We start from the raw sequence: 17,365 nt of genomic DNA, 5'->3' as shown, positions 1-17,365 counted from the left end.
CTCCTGACCACAGCATTATCATGGTTGTGCACATTACACCCACACACTCGCAGTGGCATGGGTGATACTGTCAGGGCCTGTTAACAAGCCAAACCATTAACATCACATGTCAGTGCTACACCATGCTAATGCTTACCCAAAAACAACACACAAACAACCTAGCTACGTAATTATGTCCTCCATCGCTCCAATTAGCATTGTAGCCCGAAATTAGCATCAAGCAGTGTAATTAATCAACAAATCCTGTGGAAAAATACACACAGTGCCCTCCATTAGTATTGGAAAGAGGAAGCATTTTGTCTTCATTTAGCTCTATACGCCAACAGTTTGGATTTTAAATCAAACAATTACAATACGGTTAAAGTAGAGTTTCACAGCTTTAATTCAATGTTTTCTGATTGGTTTCACCAAATGACAACCCTTTGTATATGTATTCCTCCTATTTCAGGGCACCGAAGTATTGGAAAACCGGCTTGACAGGTGTTTAGGGTTAGGGTTCATCAGGTGTGGTCCGTCACATAATTTGTGCAGGGATAAGAGAGCTGTCAATGTTTAGTGTTGATTCTGGGCTTTGCATTTGGAGTCTGCTATTGGTGTCTCTCAACAAGGACCAAAGAGATGTCAATGAAAGTCAAGGTTTAGGCATGTATAGCTGCCACAACAACTGGCTAACTTGTCTTCATTGATGATGTTACTGCTGACAGCAGCAGCAGAATGTATTCTGAAGTGTACAGACATTTCTTATCTGCTCGATGAGAAGCAAATGCCTCCAAATTCATTGGATAGTGCTTCATCATACAGTAAGACAATGACCCTAAACATACTGCCATAGCAACTTTTTTTTTATTTTTTTAAGATTTAAATCCAACTGAACATTCATTTCCTGATGATAACATTGTAGGCTAAAAAGACCTCAAAACAAACAACAACTGAAGATGGCTGCAGTATAGGCCTGGCAGAGCATCACCAGAGAATATACCCAGTGTCTGGTGCAGTCAATGGGTCGCAAACTTCAGGCAGTTATTGCATGCAAAGGATTGTCGACCAAATATGAGTACTTTATTTGGACATCATATGATGTTTCCCAATACTTTTGGAGCCCTGAAATAGGGGGAGTATATATGTAAAAAAAAAGAAAAAGAAAAGAAAAGGTGAACCCAATCTGAAAAAATGTACATTTCTGAGTTTCCTTGTTCTGACATGAACAAATAAAATATCAACACACATCAAGCAGAAGGCTTTGCAGAACATGTAGAAATCCTCGGATCTCTACAGCATCATAACCCTCCTTGAAAAAAAAAGATGATCTCTCTGGTTTCTCACCTCTGGACTGTAGAGGAACTTGAAGTCACTGGGCCGGCTGCTGGCCTCCTTCACCGCCTCGGCCAGCTCCACCGAGCCACGCCCACCCCGCGCCCAGTGATGACACGGCACCGCGTCCGACGCCCCGGACTCCTTGGCCATCTGGCACACCAAGTCGATCTCCGCCTGGGTGTCGGTCCTGCAGAGTAACCACAGAGATGGTAACCACAGAGACAGCCTTGACTGACAGTTGAGGAAAAGCCTCTTTAAAAGGAAGCCGGTTCACTCCGCCGCCATCTTAGTGATGCCTCTTTGGGCGCTTATTTTCAATAAGGAGACCTAATGCTGTTTTTTTTTTTTTTTAGACAGGTCGTCTATGGGAGGTCAGGACAAAAACTCCACAAAAACTCCACTCACACCAAAATCATACGGATCTTCCTTTCAGTTTTTCATAGAAACATTTTGTGTGGTTATTTGACCGTTAAAAGTTGTGGCTTAAAATGTGGCTTTTTGTTCTTAACCTTCCTAGCCTCTCCCTCTGGTCTTACACATGCGTTGCTTGGGAAACGGCACGAGAAAGATACTATCCTCGTGACGCAAACCTAGAAACGACAACTGTCAGTAACGCTACCAGCAGTAACTGCGTGGTAATTGGTCAAAAATATATCCCCACGTGGGACTGACGCCATTTTCCCTGTCTCTCGTAAAACCAATCGTAAATCAAGAGAGTGACATATGGTGTATTTAGTCACACCAAGACATAAGTGTGTGTTTGTCAGAAACCCTGGTGTGTATTTAGTCACATCAAGACATAAGTGTGTGTGTGTGTGTCAGTAACCCTGGTGTGTATTTAGTCACATCAAGACATAAGTGTGTGTGTGTGTGTGTGTGTGAGAGGCGGGCCATGCACATGCAGCATTCTATGTTCATAGAGAAACCCAGACTAGTTGAAGACAGCCCAGGCTCAGCTTCAGACGGTGAGTCTTACTTGAAGACGTTGAGAGCCACAACCACAGGCACTCCAAACAGGTGGGCTATCTGGATCTGCTTCTTCAGGTTACTGCTGCAGCCCCCCGCCACCAGGCTCAGGTTCTCGAGAACACACACACACACACACACAGGGATTTATTCTAATCTGTAAACACTGTAATATCATTACAGTCATAAGTGCATAGGTGTGGTTTGTCAGAATCCTCCAAAAATGCTAATTACTGTACCAAAACAAGATATTACCGGCTTGGGGAAATCATTTGTGCGCTCTGTGTGTTGGGATAAGAGAAGATGAGGGTGTGTGTGTGAGAGAGAGAGAGCGAGAGAGGAGAAAAGGGAGTATGGGTGTAGGTAAAGGATATTATAATTGCATTAGGAGGCCTTTTGCAAAGTCAGGAGGTTTGGAAGGTCAGACTTCATGTAGGCCCACAGTGTCCCAACTCCCTCATACAAGGTGGGTGGATGTGTGTGTGTGTGTGTATGTGTGTGTGTGTGTGGTGTGTGTGTGTACACACCACTATGCTTCAGTCCTCTGTCCCTCCTGTAATGTGGTAATGGTGATGTGTGCTTCTGGCCGTGAAGCCCAGAGCAGCGTTGACTTGTTCAACAGTCCTCCACCTTTGGGTGGTGGGTGAGTGAAGCAACACCCAGTTTGGAGCTACATATCTGTTTCTGTTCTCCGACAATACAATATTTTCCAAAAGAAACATTCCCCTGCATCTGAAATCTAATATGAGGAACACACAGGATGTTTTGTCAATGGGGAGAGGGAGGGAGGGGGAATATGAGAGAGTGAGTGAGTCTGTGTGTATATGTGTATGTATGTGTGTGTATGTGTGTGTGCGTGTGCATGTGTGTGTGTATGGACAAAAAAACAGGGCAATATTCCCATAGATAATTAAATTCTGTCTCTGTTTTACACCAAGGCTGTCATTCACCGATCCACTATGCAGAGTCCGGCAGGCCTAGTCTCTCCAGGCCCTCTAGTCCCTGACTTCCCAGTCCTTCTGCTTCTCATTACAGCCTCACAATTAACTTAAACCCCTTCATTATTTGCTCAGCTGAAGCTGCCTAAGAGAGAATAGTGATTTAAACCAGGCGTGGGGTTTGAACATACATCTATTAAGAGCCCCCCCCCGTCCCCATATATGCATGTGAGGAATGAGGGCCAAGGGGGACAGCTGGAGGCTGGGGTCAATATAGGAACTGTCAGATAATCCTTCTTCCTTCATCCCTCCATCCAACCCAACCCATGTGTAGGCTGATAGCTCAATTCCAAATCGACGGCTGGCTCCTAACTGTACGTCCTAGATGCACTTGTGTAGATCAGAAAGGAATGGATAGGGGATAAGCAATATGGTAATAGCGCCTCCGATTTGCTAGGTGGAAATTTTGCCATATTGCTCACACCTATCCCGAGCCTTCCCATCCTACAAGTATTGTGTTTAGTGGCTAGAGGCTAGGGGTCGATTTGGACCTCAGCAAAAAGGGAAAAATAGATCAAGGGTGTTGAACTACACACACCCAACCCTTTCTCAGGTCCACCCCTGTGAACTCACCAGGGCACAACATCGCCACCTATGGACAGGGCTGAGTATCACAGCCATACTTCTCAACCCAACAAAACAAAATCAACAAAAAAACAAACACGCCCTCCAAAAGAACAAACCAGGCTTTATCGCGGTGCATGTGAGAGGAAATGTTGTGCCACTTGTAATGGAAAACCGGACACAGTGTTACATAAGCAAATCAGACTCTAACTGGGTCTAATACGGCAAGGCATCATAACTTAACCTTTTCGACCAAATCGGGGTTAAGGTGATTATGATAACCCGTGGTGATTAGATCTAACCCCGGCACACTGACTCGCCCTCCGATCCCATGTTGTTTTTGTTCTCGTTTTTGTCCTATTTAATTCCATTTTCCCCAAATCAATCACTACTTCCGCATCAGAAAGAGAGAGAGAGAGAGAGAGAAAGAAAAAAGAGGGGTAATAAACAGGTAAAATAGAGACTAGAGAGAGAGAGAGTTTCAGTTTAATCAGTCCATCGACTTAAATATCTACCTCCCTCCATTGCCTGAGAGAGTATCGGGTATGGGTGTTTTCCATTAACATGAGCAGGTCAGGGGTCACGTGTGTGTGTGTGTGTGTCTGACTGGGAGAGATGCATATAAAATGTTTCTCAGGACATATTGTTTCCTCAAAGGGAATCAGGTGATAATGACTGGCTGTCCTCTGAGGACAAAACTCCTAGTGGTGTTCCTCCATTCATTCTGAACTGGGCACCTCACTTGAACGAGGGAAATTAGATTAAATAAATTTAGGAGTTAATCCGGTCACACAGTTATGGTCTTGTTATCACCATAGCTTTAAAATGTCACTTTAATGTCGCTTAAATAAATTAAGAAGTGAATCTAGTCATTTATAGTTGTGGAATTGTTTTACTATGCATTTTATGATTTAAAAATTGTTTAACTGATTGCTTGGAAAGCAAGATGACAGCAGACACTGCAGCCGCCCCCCCCCCCGCCAAAAAAACACATTTGTCTCCCCCCGTCTTACACTGAGTAATGTGGGTACTTCCTCAGTTCTCTTACCTCATCTATGTAGTCTCTGGGTAGGGGCGCCCCCGCTGAAACCTGCAAAAACACACAAACATTAAAAAAACAACATATTCTTAAGCATAAACTACATCAACAATCATCAAGAATCCCTCCAGGTGCTGTTGGAGATTAACAGCATTCAGGGAGGTAATCTCAGATAAACTATAAACATTTATTCGAGAGAAGTTAGGTATGCAGCACGCTACTCTGGGCTCTGAAACACAAATCAAAACTATCACGAGTGGCGAGTCCTGAGACGGCCTTTCCCGCCGGCCTGTTTACATTTATCACAAAGGCCCATGAAGGGGGAAAAAAAGAAAAAAGAAAAGAAAATCGACTGCTCTGATCGACAGCGGGGAGGCAGGTAGCCTAGAGGTTACGAGAGCCGTCGTGGTTTTTGTCCCGGCCTAGTACTATCACACCTGATTAAAATAATCAACTGAATCATGCGTGTCACTGCGGAGCTGGATTGAGTATCCCTGCTCTAAAGTGCATGTCAGGTCACCAAGCAACTGAATCACATGATAATATGAGCTGTTTACACTTAGAAAAGACTGCAGAATATGTAAACAACCCCTCGTATTATCATGTGATTCAGTTGCTTGGTCTCTCTCTGATGTTCAAACCAGCTCAGCAGTGACACGCCTGACTCAGCTAATCAAGGTGATTTCGCTATAGGCTCTCTCGTGTGTCTACAGCGTAATAGAACTGAGTCTTTACGCTTAGAAAAGATTGCAGAATATGTAATGACTCAATTCTATGACACCGTAGACACGCAGACAGCCTGTAGCGAAATACAGTACCATCACAGCACATTCAGATGATGCTACAAGCATCACCCAATAGGAACCATGTAATATGATGAGCGATTGGCTTACGTTCGGGCCCCCTCCGTGCATCTTCAGCGCCCTGACCGTGGCGACCAGGACCACCACATTGGGCCGCAGCCCAGAGGACCGGCACTTGATGTTGAAGAACTTCTCCATGCCGATGTCCGCCCCGAAACCTGCCTCTGTCACTGTAGGAGAAGACAGGATAGAGGGGTGCTTGGGGTCAATATTGTGGTTGTAGATGGGGAGCGGGTGACCTCATGTTTATGTAGCAGAGGTCACCTTTACTCTTGGGAATATCCTCTTGGTCTAACGGTAGACGCTTGGGTCTTCCGCGCAGGAAGACCTGGGTTCAAACCCTGTGCGTCACGCATACAGGCTGATAAGTGAAACTGTGAGAGCTACTCCTTAATTTGTACCTTTTATTTGTACGCTTTTTTTGGAAGTCTCCAAACCCTCTCTCTTTATAACTTTGTAAGTTCGCTAGCTGCGTCATTGCGTGTGGTGGTCAAGTCATCGGTTTTAGACAGACATCTTCAACAAGAACGTGGCCAAACACCCTAAGCCACATGCTTCGTCTTTGTAGCTCTCCCTTCTCTCCATCGCTCTATCCCTCCGATCTCTAATGGAGTGAAGCCAGAGTGAGTTATGGGTTCATTTTGAGGTCTTTAAATGGGGCTCTGATACTGCCACCCCTGGCCTGGGCCTCTTGAGCACGATCCAAGCAAAGCAAATAGTCCACCTGAAATGACAGCCCTGTTAAGATAGAGCTTCCTGTGCACACATGCTCGCTCGCATGCTCTCTCTCACGTGCACACACACACACACACGTGCACGCACATACAAATGACAGCTTTGTTAAGATAGCACTTCCTGGAAGGCCTCTACTCATGACTCACTGTAAGTCAGAGGCCACAAGAAGAATTTTATCACCAGATGGCAGGGCTACGACAGTTTGCAGTGTTAATGGTAAACACTGACAGTTTACCACATTCATATTGTTAGCAAAAAGCTAGCGAAGGGCTAACACCGCCAGGGCCACCAGCCTGGTAAGCATTCCATCTCTGTTTACTTTACGATCTCTCTATTGGACGTTTCCAGTTACGGTGGCCCCTGTTCCACTGGCCCCTTCCCCAGTAGGACCCCCACCAGGGCTGCAGGCTCCAGGCCCAAACAAAGTGGTCTCTCCCCCAGCCTAACCCCCTCCATCTCTCTGAGGGCTTCCTGGGCCACTTCCATGGGCGGCCCGAGGGAAGTTACTGTTTCCACTGGTGAAAAATGGCATTCCTTTAAGGGGTGTGTGTGTGCGTGTGTGTGTGTGTGTGTGTTGACCTGTAGTAAACCGAAGTCAAGCAGTCATGGATTACTTCCACTATGATGTACATACTTCAGCAGAGTGACCGTAGGTTTGACCCTGATTACAGGGATGAGGATTTAAAAGGAACTGGAAGCGTGGTAGGAAATGGACCTAATTCAGGTGTGTGTGTGTGTGTGTGCGCGCCTGCAACTCAAGTGTGGAATAAGGAGCGGTTGTAGGATTCAAAAAGTCTTTATTTAGTCACGCGTGTAAACTCCTTCTGGAATGTCCCTCATGATCTGTTGTTGGGCGTCACCAACTATTGACATTTATGTTTACCCATAAAAAGTCTGCTCTTCTGGAACTCCACAAGCCGTCCAACAGAGACAGAGTTTGAAAATATTTTGACTCCGACCACAAGAGATTAGCATACGGAGAGGTTGGTAAGGGAGAGGCGTTCATTCTTGGCCCAAACATTACAGACCGACAACTGATAAAAACACAACTCCATGACTGTGGCGACTGCTTACTGGAAAACACGGGCGAGTTTCCATGAGAAAATGCGACACTCTGCATCAAGTTTGCATTACATCATGGTTACGCGTATTAGTGTGTGAGAGAGAGAGAGAGAAAGAAAGAAATAGAACAAGAGAGAGAGAGGGAGAATGAGAGAAAGAGAAAGAGAACGAGAGAGAGAGAGAAAGGGCGTAGGTAGAGGGTATCATAATTGCATTAGAGAAGAAACAGCCTTACTGTGACGAATGACTAATGAAATTGATGCTGAGCAGAGACACGCTGTGGTTGAGTCTGCTCAGAGCAACAAATCAGGCTTAAGGCACGAGCCAAAAGATTTATCAAGACATTTGGTAAACCAGAGAAAGTTGATAGAGGTGTTTTCGTTACAGTGGTAAGAATGTGTTTTGATATGAAGGTTAGCCCTGTTTGTGTTTCCAAATTTTCTCAGAAAATGCTACTTTTAGTCAGATTTCGAAACTCCGGGACTTTGCAATGTTCGAGGCTATGAACAGAGAAAATGGATACATGTTTGGACTGAGATTTACTGGCTCTACTTTTTACACAAACAGGGGAGGGGGGGGGGGGGGTGGGGGGGTACAAATGCACAACCACATCAACCCCACCTCACCCAGAAGATGTCGAAAGGAAACACTTGTGAGTTTCCTAGTCTGTGTGGTGACCTCAAACTGTTCAGAAAGCAGAGTAAAGTGGGTATTGTTTTGAATCACTATGGGGCTGAAGCGAAGCGGGGCGAGTGTAGGGGTTACTACGAGTCACATCTCTGTATCGGTACCTCAGCCAACACACACACACACACACACACACACACACAAACAAAAAGTAGGCCAGGTCAACGCTAGTTTCTCCCTGCTAGTAAAACACTCCATCTGTTGAAGGTGAATGTCTTGCCAAAAATGCCTAGAATTACTGGAATGGAACTCGACTTTTCAATTAAATTTAAAATAGGTGTCGACGGGACACAGAAATGAAAGTTTCATGTGTTAGACCGGGCCCTCGTTTTGTCGGTTTTGTCTGTAGTGAATGGGCCCTTCTTTAGTGCGTCAACATCCATTCGTATCTGGGGCTTAGGCGAGTACCCTCCGCTCCAGACTACTAAGGATGCAGGAATCTCTTGCATCTGACATGTGGAATGCATTTCAAATGGGAGTCCGGACCAAACATTCTACCCAGGGTGCAGCATTCCCTCTTTGTCTCAGCCACAATCAGAGCAAGGCCCGAGGCTGAAAACAGACCTGAAACTAGCCGCCATATCGAAAACATATGAGGAGGGGAAAATGTGTTAAAATACACTCTAATGTGAAGTTTGTAAGCATTTACAGCACTACGCAATAGTGAACCGCAGCTTATCTTTCTGGTTCATATATTTCAGGAGCAATGGGTATGAGGTATGCATTCCAACTGAGATGTAGTGAATTATTAATTAACCAGACATAAAAAGTAAAATCACCAACTATGAACAAACCAACCGACCGTGTTTTTGTGATGAAACATACTCTATCGTGGCCAGAGTTGATTAAAAGTCTACACAGAGGCGGCACCATATGTTCAGAGTACAGCACTCTCCTTTTAAAAACAATAACAATGTAGTGATACCAGTGGGCATCACTCCAACTCAACTAAAAACAAGGCTCTGTTTTTGAGAGGGGGGGGGGGGGTAGTGTGTGTGTGTGTGTGTGTGTGTGAAGGCGGCAGGGGGGAATCACAGCTGCCTGGGGAGGTTCAGAGAGGAGGGTGAGTTCCTGACATACCTGAGAGTCAGGTAACAAACAGAGACAAAAGGGGAAGGAGGGAGAAGAGACAGATGGAGGGAGGCAAGGAGAGTGACAGCTAGTACCTGGGTGTAAAGTGGGCCCCCCCACTCACCCACCCACCCACCCACCCTCCCCACCCACCCACCCTCCCAACCTGCCCACCCACCCACCCACCCACCCACCCTCCCACACTGCCAACCGACCCACCAACACCCACACACGTTTAAACAAACCACAAAGACACCTGACAAGTCCTTAAAGATTGGACAGCATGCCTTTATAAGCCCAAGACAAGAATTCCTAAGATTCTTTGACGGATTCTTTGACCATGAAGGATAGGTGAATGAAGAGAGAGGGGAAAGGAGTGAGAGGATGGAGAGAGAGAGAGAAAGAAAGAGGAAAGCTGGGGAGACTTAGGAATGCCATCGATGGGATTAGCTTGATCTACTCTAAGGCATTCCAGAGGCTCTTAAGATTATGGATCTGCTTCCGACCTCTGACGCAACCTTTCCTCAGTTCCTGGAAAGCTCCAGAACCTGGGCCTGGAGAAACAGAGAGACAGGGGACTCTTCCAGGAACCGAACCCAGGTACCAGAGCTGGACCCAGGGGCAGGAAAAATGAGGAACCGGGCCAAAGGCACTGGGAATGAGGAACTAGGCGAAAGTTCACTGGCGGAGTAATAAGTAGTAAGTAATGGGTTTGACCCTCCTGTCGCAGGAAACCTGGGCTTGGAATTCCTCGCCTGTGTGTGTGTGCGCGTCTCCGTGTACAGTTAGGAAGCATCTGGCTTCACGCACACGCTCACGCAACTGCGGTCTCTTACCTACAAAGCCGTCTTCTCCGACCAGCTTCAGTGCCAGCTTGTCTGCCAGCACTGAGGAGTTGCCATGGGCGATGTTGGCGAAGGGCCCCGCGTGGACAAATACTGGAGTACCCTGTAACGATGGAAAGGGCAGAAAAACAAAAGAACAGAACTTGAGGCCACGCTCTCACCCTGAGTGGCTTACCGAAACCAGAACAAACAAGACCTCAGCGCTCTCCCCACAATAACTCCCATGCTACAGTTACTCCAGTATTAGTCAACTGACAGAGCAGACATAGTTAGAATAGTCACTGCTAGTTCTACAATTAAAATAGTCACTGCTAGTTCGACAATTAGAATAGTCACTGCTAGTTCTACAATTAGAATAGTCACTGCTAGTTGTTGCTAGAATAGTCTGCTGTCAAGCTGTATTTACTAGTCTCATATGGAGCTTCCAAAACAAACTTGTTATGTTCGTCCTCAGACAACTTGTTTGTCATGATATTCTTTGATAACGATCAGCATACCAGCGTATAGCGTACGAGTTAAGAGATGCACACAAGCTGGTACAAGACCAGCAAAATGCAAGCTGGAATATGCAAAGCAGCCACTCTCTGGCCATTGGTCTATTTCCAAAAGGTGTGAGAGCAAAGGTGGGGGGACGCAGTAAAGAGGAAGTAAAATTCCTGAAACACCCCTCATGATATACTGTGAGAAATGTTTAGCAATGGGAAAATCTGGGAAAAGGGGAAAAGTCAGAGAATAGGAAAACGTGAGCCATTGTTCAGTGTGTGGGACAGGGCCGAGAGGGAAAAGGAAGGACCCGGAGGGGACTCATCTTCCCCCTCTTTTTTCAAAGCTTTTGTTTGTGTACCCCCCCCTCGGCACACATAAATAACCTCTCCCCCAGCACTAAATCACTTGTTTAATGAGGCTCTGACACACAACCCATTCTGCCTTTCTTTTTGTAAATGCTAGCTCCCTCGTTTAAAAGGCATCTACGTAAACAGGGAGAGTTGGCATGAGAGAGAGAGAGATAATCCATTAGCTGAGAAAGAGACAGAGAGAAATTGTAAATTCACGTAAAAAATAAAAAATAAAGTGTCATGTTGCCATAACCACCCTTTCCACTCCACTTCTATTGTCAGTCCCTATGGAGAGCTAGCGTACGTCACGTTAAAAGGTGAATCTGTGTGTGTGTTTACGACCCCTGAACTGTGATTTCAGCATGGATAGATGTTGTGACCTTTTCCGCCGCCATCATGGGAAGTGGAGATTCAGGAAATCAAGCAAATCAGCCTGAACAAACGAAACAGGAAATACATTTGAAAAAAATAAAAAAAGGCGATAGTCATTTTTCTCCGTTCAGTGGAAAAGAAGAGAGGAAGAGAGGATTAAGCACACCCAAGGGGGGAAAAGACGGAGATTAAAAACAGGAAAGAGGAGTGCATTGCATCCTTTCCCGTTTAACACCTTTCTTCAATCAAACGATATATTCCACGACACCCTCGGCACACGCACAGTACCACAGGCCAATTTAAGGTCAATTAAAGGTTAAACCGGGATCAAAAGGTCCATAACTGGATGACCCAATCAGAAAGTGTTCCTTAGTGGTTTCTGTCTGCTATCAAACTCGCTGTAATCTCGCCAACCGGACGGACGGACGGACGGTCTCTCTCTCTCTCTCTGAGGTTAAACTCGTTGTAAACAAGCCAATTAGCCTATCCCATGAATTACTCTAAATCTGGATACCAGTAATGTTAAATACCTGACAGTCATGTGTCCCTGTGTTGGATCAGGTGAGAGTGAGGGGGGGGGGGGGGGAGGAGAAGGAAAAAGCAAAATCAAGTGTGCAGATGACATATTTAAGAGAAAACTAAAACAGAACACTACAACGGGGGTGACATCATTGGAATGTACAGTCACTGAGAACTTTATTAGGAACACTATACTAATACTGGGTAGGGCCTCCCTTTGCTCTCAAAACGGCCTCAATTCTTCATGGCGTTGATTCCACAAGATGTTGGAAACATTCCTTTGATATTCTGGTCCATGATGACATGATTGCATCAAGCAATTCCTGCAGATTTTTCAGGTGCACTTTCCAGCTGTGAATCTCCCGTTCTACCACATCCCAAAGGTGTTTTATTGGATTCAGATCCGGTGACTGGGAAGGCCACTGAAGAACACTGAACTCATTGTCAGGTTCATTAAACCAGTTTGAGACGACTTTTGCTTTGTGACACGGTGCATTATCATGCTGGAAGTAGCCATTAGAAGATGGGTAAATTGTGGCCATGAAGGGATGCACATGGTCAGCAACAATACTCAAATAATCTGTGGCATTCAAGCGATGATTAATTGGTATTAACAGGCCCAAAATGTGCCAAGAAAACATTCCCCACACCATTACACCACCTCCACCATGAGAAGGTGTACAGGTGTTCCTAATAAAGTGTTTAGTGAGTATATGACTGGTGTGTCTCGTCTCATAGGGTGTGTGTGTGTGTGTGTGTGTGTTGCATGTACCTTAGTGTGGCTTTTGTAGCGTGTGTTCTAGTGTGTGTGTGCACGCATTGCGTCGTGTGGGTTTTGTAGCGTACGTGTGTTCTAGTGTGTGTGTGTTCTAGTGTGTGTGTGTGTGTGCGTGCATTGCGAGGCGTACACCATAACCCTTTCATCAGCGTCAGTCACATCAGAGTAAACAACTCAGAACTGTCCTCACCAGGAAATCATTAGCAGTGCTAAGCTGAAGACATCATTCACAAAATATGAGTGAGAGAGAGAGTGTGTGTGTGTGTGTGTGCGTCTGTGTGTTACATTGTCAGGCTAAGAAGACATCATTCAGCCCCGGGTGCATCAGACACACTGCTGTCTGCTGGGCTCTGTGTGGGTCTTTGTGAAGCTGAAAACATCACTCACTCAGCCCCAGGGAGTACAAACCCACCCGTAACACTGCTGAGCGTTACCAAACCCATCAGGCCCGTAACATCAGCCCAGATGAGCTCATAGCATCCTCAATAAAACGCTAACTAGAGCAGAAACTGGTTTCAGTCTTATAAAGGAGACCACCATTCCATTCCTGTGGTGAGGCGTATCTGTGTGCATGTGTGTACCATGTTCTGATTACAGACAGAATGGATGTCGTCTTGTTTTACAGCAGGTATAACCATGGCCTTCTCGTCTATAGGCACGCACACGGAGTAGGATAACCAATCCTTTCCCTCCTATCCTACAGACCCTGATCCATCTGTGAAAATACACACACACACACACACACACACACACACACGAGGGCACAGAGGGCCTAGCTAAACGGAAAATTCCCATGGACCCTTTAGGCCTGGTCCATCCCGATACGAGCCCCCTGCCAGCAACACAGGAAACCCACACAGGAAAAGTTCCACAAAACAGGACCGCAACGTTTCCTCCCCAAACGTAAAACCAAATCTCTACAACCCCACACCCCCCCCCACCCAATCTGTACTCCAACACCCATCCTAAAACACATGCAAGTATCTCATCACCCGCCCTCCCAAAACAAAAACGATCCCTACAAAACAATATCCATGTCCGCATTTCAATATCATGACCCGAACTGTCGCCATTATAAAGGGCTTTCAAACATATTCAACTGTTAGGCCTATTTATGCCGGAACAAATACCACTTTGCCACAGCAAGAGCGAGACCTCTAATCCTTTATCAGTCCAATCAGTCCATCAACTCTGATCTCTAACTCCCTCCATCCCCTGAGAGAGTATCAGTATGGGCGTTTTTACATTAGCATGAGCAGGTCAGGGGGGTCACACGTGTGTGTGTGTGTGTGTGTAAACACACACAGTATTGTCTTAGCACAATGCAACACAGATGTAAGGGGAGGCAGGGGTAGTATATGTGCAACCACACCCAACATGCACTGATTGCTTCAGTACAACGTCAACAACAGAGAGGACACACACACACACACACACCGCCATCTGCTCCTGCTCTAAGAGCCAGAGTAAAACAAACATGGATGGGACAGCAATGATGTCATTTATTTTTACAACCATCCCCCTCTCTATGACATCTGACATCATCACTGCCCTGTCCTTCTTCATCTGATCCTTGGCCAGCAGTGAGTGTGTGTGTGTGTGTGTGTGTGTGTGTGTGTGTGTGGTCAGACTCACCTCCAGGGTCTGCATCAGTGTGGGCTTGATTGCATCTTTCATCAACACGGCGAGCGCTCCGCTCACACCCTGAGTGAGAGAGAGAGAGAGAGAGAGAGAGAGAGAGAGAGAGATATGCAAGTCATCAGAACTAAGGTTCTTGGAGGGGATTTCCAGTATCCAACCAATCCGATGAAATAACCTGAATAACTATGCAACCCACACAATAAGATGGTTGTTTTACACAAAATGGCACTTGAGTACAAACCCTATCCCTCCATCTTTCCAGCCTTTCATCTGTCCACAAAAAAGGTCTCTCTCTCTCTCTCATACACACACACACATACCCCTCCCCTATGTCATCATTCCCAGATTTGCAGGCCGGTCCAGGCCTGGGGGGGGGGGGTTTCCCATCTCGGATAATCAGGAATGCTGCAGTAACAGAATAGGAGAGGGGATCCTCCTGAGTGAGCTAGCCAGGCCGCTACAGCTCTGAAACAACACTGCCACAACCAGCTGGGGGGGGGGAAATGGGAGCCAGCTGGGGTCTGCTCTGGCTCCACGGGGGAGGCTACGGCTATGGGGCTAGAGAGCAACTGGCTGCCATTTTGGGTCAAATGGGATCCATGTTGCAGGACCACGTCCCAGAGTCTGGCACTTGCATGAACCGTTGCACCTGGAGGAGCCTTTTCATTTGGGAGACGGTAGGTGGGGGGTGTGGGGGTCAAGCTGTGGGGAAGCCCAGACCAATCAGTAGGGATGCTAACCCTAACCTTTAGCATCCTCAGCCTTGACAGTGAAGTACATTAACATCACATTGAAAAGCAACAGATGTGCACAAGATGGGAGGGGCTTTACACACTACAGGGCCGAGCCCAACCACACTGTGCTAGCTGGCACATTCTCCTTTGACATCATCCTTTTTTAGCACTGCTTCAGCGACTACGGTGGATGCGTAAACCAGTACAGCCCAGTACACCTCAGCCCAGCCCAGTACAGCTCATCACCGTAGTGATTTAAAGGTTAAATTCCCACTGTAATCTGACTTTGTTTCCCCCTTCTTCCCCCGCCACAATGGGCCATCCCGGCCAAGGCTTAAATCGAGCCGGTCTGAGAGTCCTCTTTGATAGGCATGGAGGGTCATCTGACATCTCCCCGAGCGTCTCATGACATCTGTGATAATGCATTATGTATTAATGTAATGACCACGTTTATAGAGGGCACATAGCCCTCCAGTCACCATGAATAGGAAAAACACATAAACAAACTAACCCAGTACCACTTAGACGAGATTAGCTGCTCCGGAGAGACAAAGAGTACACAGTGAAACGAGTAAACAGGCATAATAATTGGCAGACACACACACACACACACACACACACGTTCATACCAGGTCCTCAGCGGTGATTGGCTGGCCACTGCGGCTGGTGCCAACCACCATATGGCCCAGTCTGGTCCTCATGTCCCCCAGACCGTCTGCAAGGGCCAGGATAGCCATGATCTCACTGGCCACCGCAATGTCAAACTGGGCCTACAGGAGAGGAGAGAGGGGGACACATCACACACACAAACAACCCACAATACACACACACACACACACAACTGAAAAATAACACACACTCTCAAACTCTTTCTTGAAAGAATGTGAAACTTTCGCGTATGTGTGTGAGTGGGTGGGTGTGTGTGTCAGTCAGGGAAAAACATATAATGATGATCACCAGCTATGATAACATTAAACTGAGTCTGTAGAAGAGGCATTAAAGTGGTATTTACACAACACTTAACATGTCAGCTAGGCAGCAGATGGTGTGTGTGTGTGTGTGTGTGTGAGAGAAAGACAACATAAGACACTTGTGTACAACACAGGACAGCTGTCAGGTAAGCTGCCATGCTAACGACAAACACATGTATCTGAAGGGACCCCGATGTAACGAGTCCAACCTTGCCTGCTCTTCTACGAGGCAATGAACAATAAACATCGTATTCATAAACACACACACACACACACACACACACACACACACGCGCACTAGTTTTAGAAGGCTTTATTGCGTCAGGGATGGCAAAACAATAGAAGAAAGGGTTGTTATTTCTCTTTGTTTGTTTGTGTGTGTGTGAGAGAGAGTGAGAGAGAGAGAGAGAGAGAGAGAGAGAAACACAGAGAGAGAGAGACAGAGAGAGAGAGAGAGAGAGAGAGAGACTCCCAAAGAGAAATGACATAACCCATACAGTACCAACGCGACGCACATCACCAGCGCAAAAGCATGTGGAAGAATACGTTAATGCCCTTGGGGGCTATAGAGTGTGTACCGCTGGATGAGGGATGAGAGAGGGAGAGAGGGAGGGAAGAAGAGATGGAGAAGGGGGGGGGAGGTAAATGCAAGCATATGCTTGGCTAGCACTCTGGTTTGCTCGAGAATAGTAGAGTCCCCCCCCCCCCTTCTTTAAACATTTGCTTTCACTTAAGACCGCTTCCTTCCCATTGAGGTAAAGTCTTTATTTACATGATTTACTTTAGCTGTCATTACTACTGACGGTTACTCAAATACCAATACACTTAATTGCGGACGGCTAATGAAGGTATGTGTGTGTGTATTATGTGTCTGTTTATGTGTGTATGAGCTTATATATATATATATATGGTAGTCTTTGACGCCATGTCTCAATAATGTGTGTACACACACACGCACATATTGATAGCATGTGGAGTAACCACAAACCTAATTTAACCACAATTTTCTGTAAATGCTTCGGTAAAGACCATTTAGCCAAACAGAGGCATTTAAGCTACAGGGGGTTGAGCTGTGGTATGTATTATCAGGTACTTATTTGAAGGCAGTGTTCATTTAATTAAATGAGTAATTACGCAGGTCACACAAACACACACACACAATATCTATCTTCTGTTTTCAATTTGATGTGTTTTCCCTGTAAAGAGTATTGGGAGGTGGTGATAATGACCTTTAAATAAAACTTGACGTGACCATTTGGGATGGATTGCATCAGATGTGGAGTGGAATGTGTGTAAACATGCAGTATCAAACATAATGTACAACATGAACATGTATAAAGCACGTGTTATAAACCGTGATAGTAACCTAG

The 17,365-nt window shown here is 46.0% G+C and overlaps 1 protein-coding gene across 6 annotated transcripts in view; it reads right to left on the bottom strand.

Moving 5' to 3' along the window:
* The window catches only part of mthfd1l (methylenetetrahydrofolate dehydrogenase (NADP+ dependent) 1 like), a 42,066-nt gene that overhangs the window by 10,593 nt on the left and 14,108 nt on the right, over window positions 1–17,365 (bottom strand). For 3 of the 6 annotated variants that reach the window (XM_083688658.1, XM_083688659.1, XM_083688661.1), the window contains 7 exons: window positions 15,654–15,794; window positions 14,285–14,353; window positions 10,136–10,247; window positions 5,775–5,914; window positions 4,891–4,932; window positions 2,291–2,394; window positions 1,324–1,501 (listed from right to left, as the gene is read on the bottom strand). In XM_083688658.1, coding sequence (XP_083544784.1) covers window positions 1,324–1,501; window positions 2,291–2,394; window positions 4,891–4,932; window positions 5,775–5,914; window positions 10,136–10,247; window positions 14,285–14,353; window positions 15,654–15,794 — 786 coding nt within the window. Of the gene's footprint in view, window positions 1–1,323; window positions 1,502–2,290; window positions 2,395–4,890; window positions 4,933–5,774; window positions 5,915–10,135; window positions 10,248–14,284; window positions 14,354–14,610; window positions 14,669–15,653; window positions 15,795–17,365 lie in introns of those variants that run through there. The other 3 variants (XM_083688662.1, XM_083688660.1, XM_083688663.1) reach the window with 3 other exon arrangements.

Source organism: Argentina silus (genome assembly GCF_951799395.1).
Source record: "Argentina silus genome assembly, chromosome: 17".
Lineage (NCBI taxonomy): Eukaryota > Metazoa > Chordata > Actinopteri > Argentiniformes > Argentinidae > Argentina > Argentina silus.
This window is presented reverse-complemented; position numbering and strand designations above follow the sequence as displayed.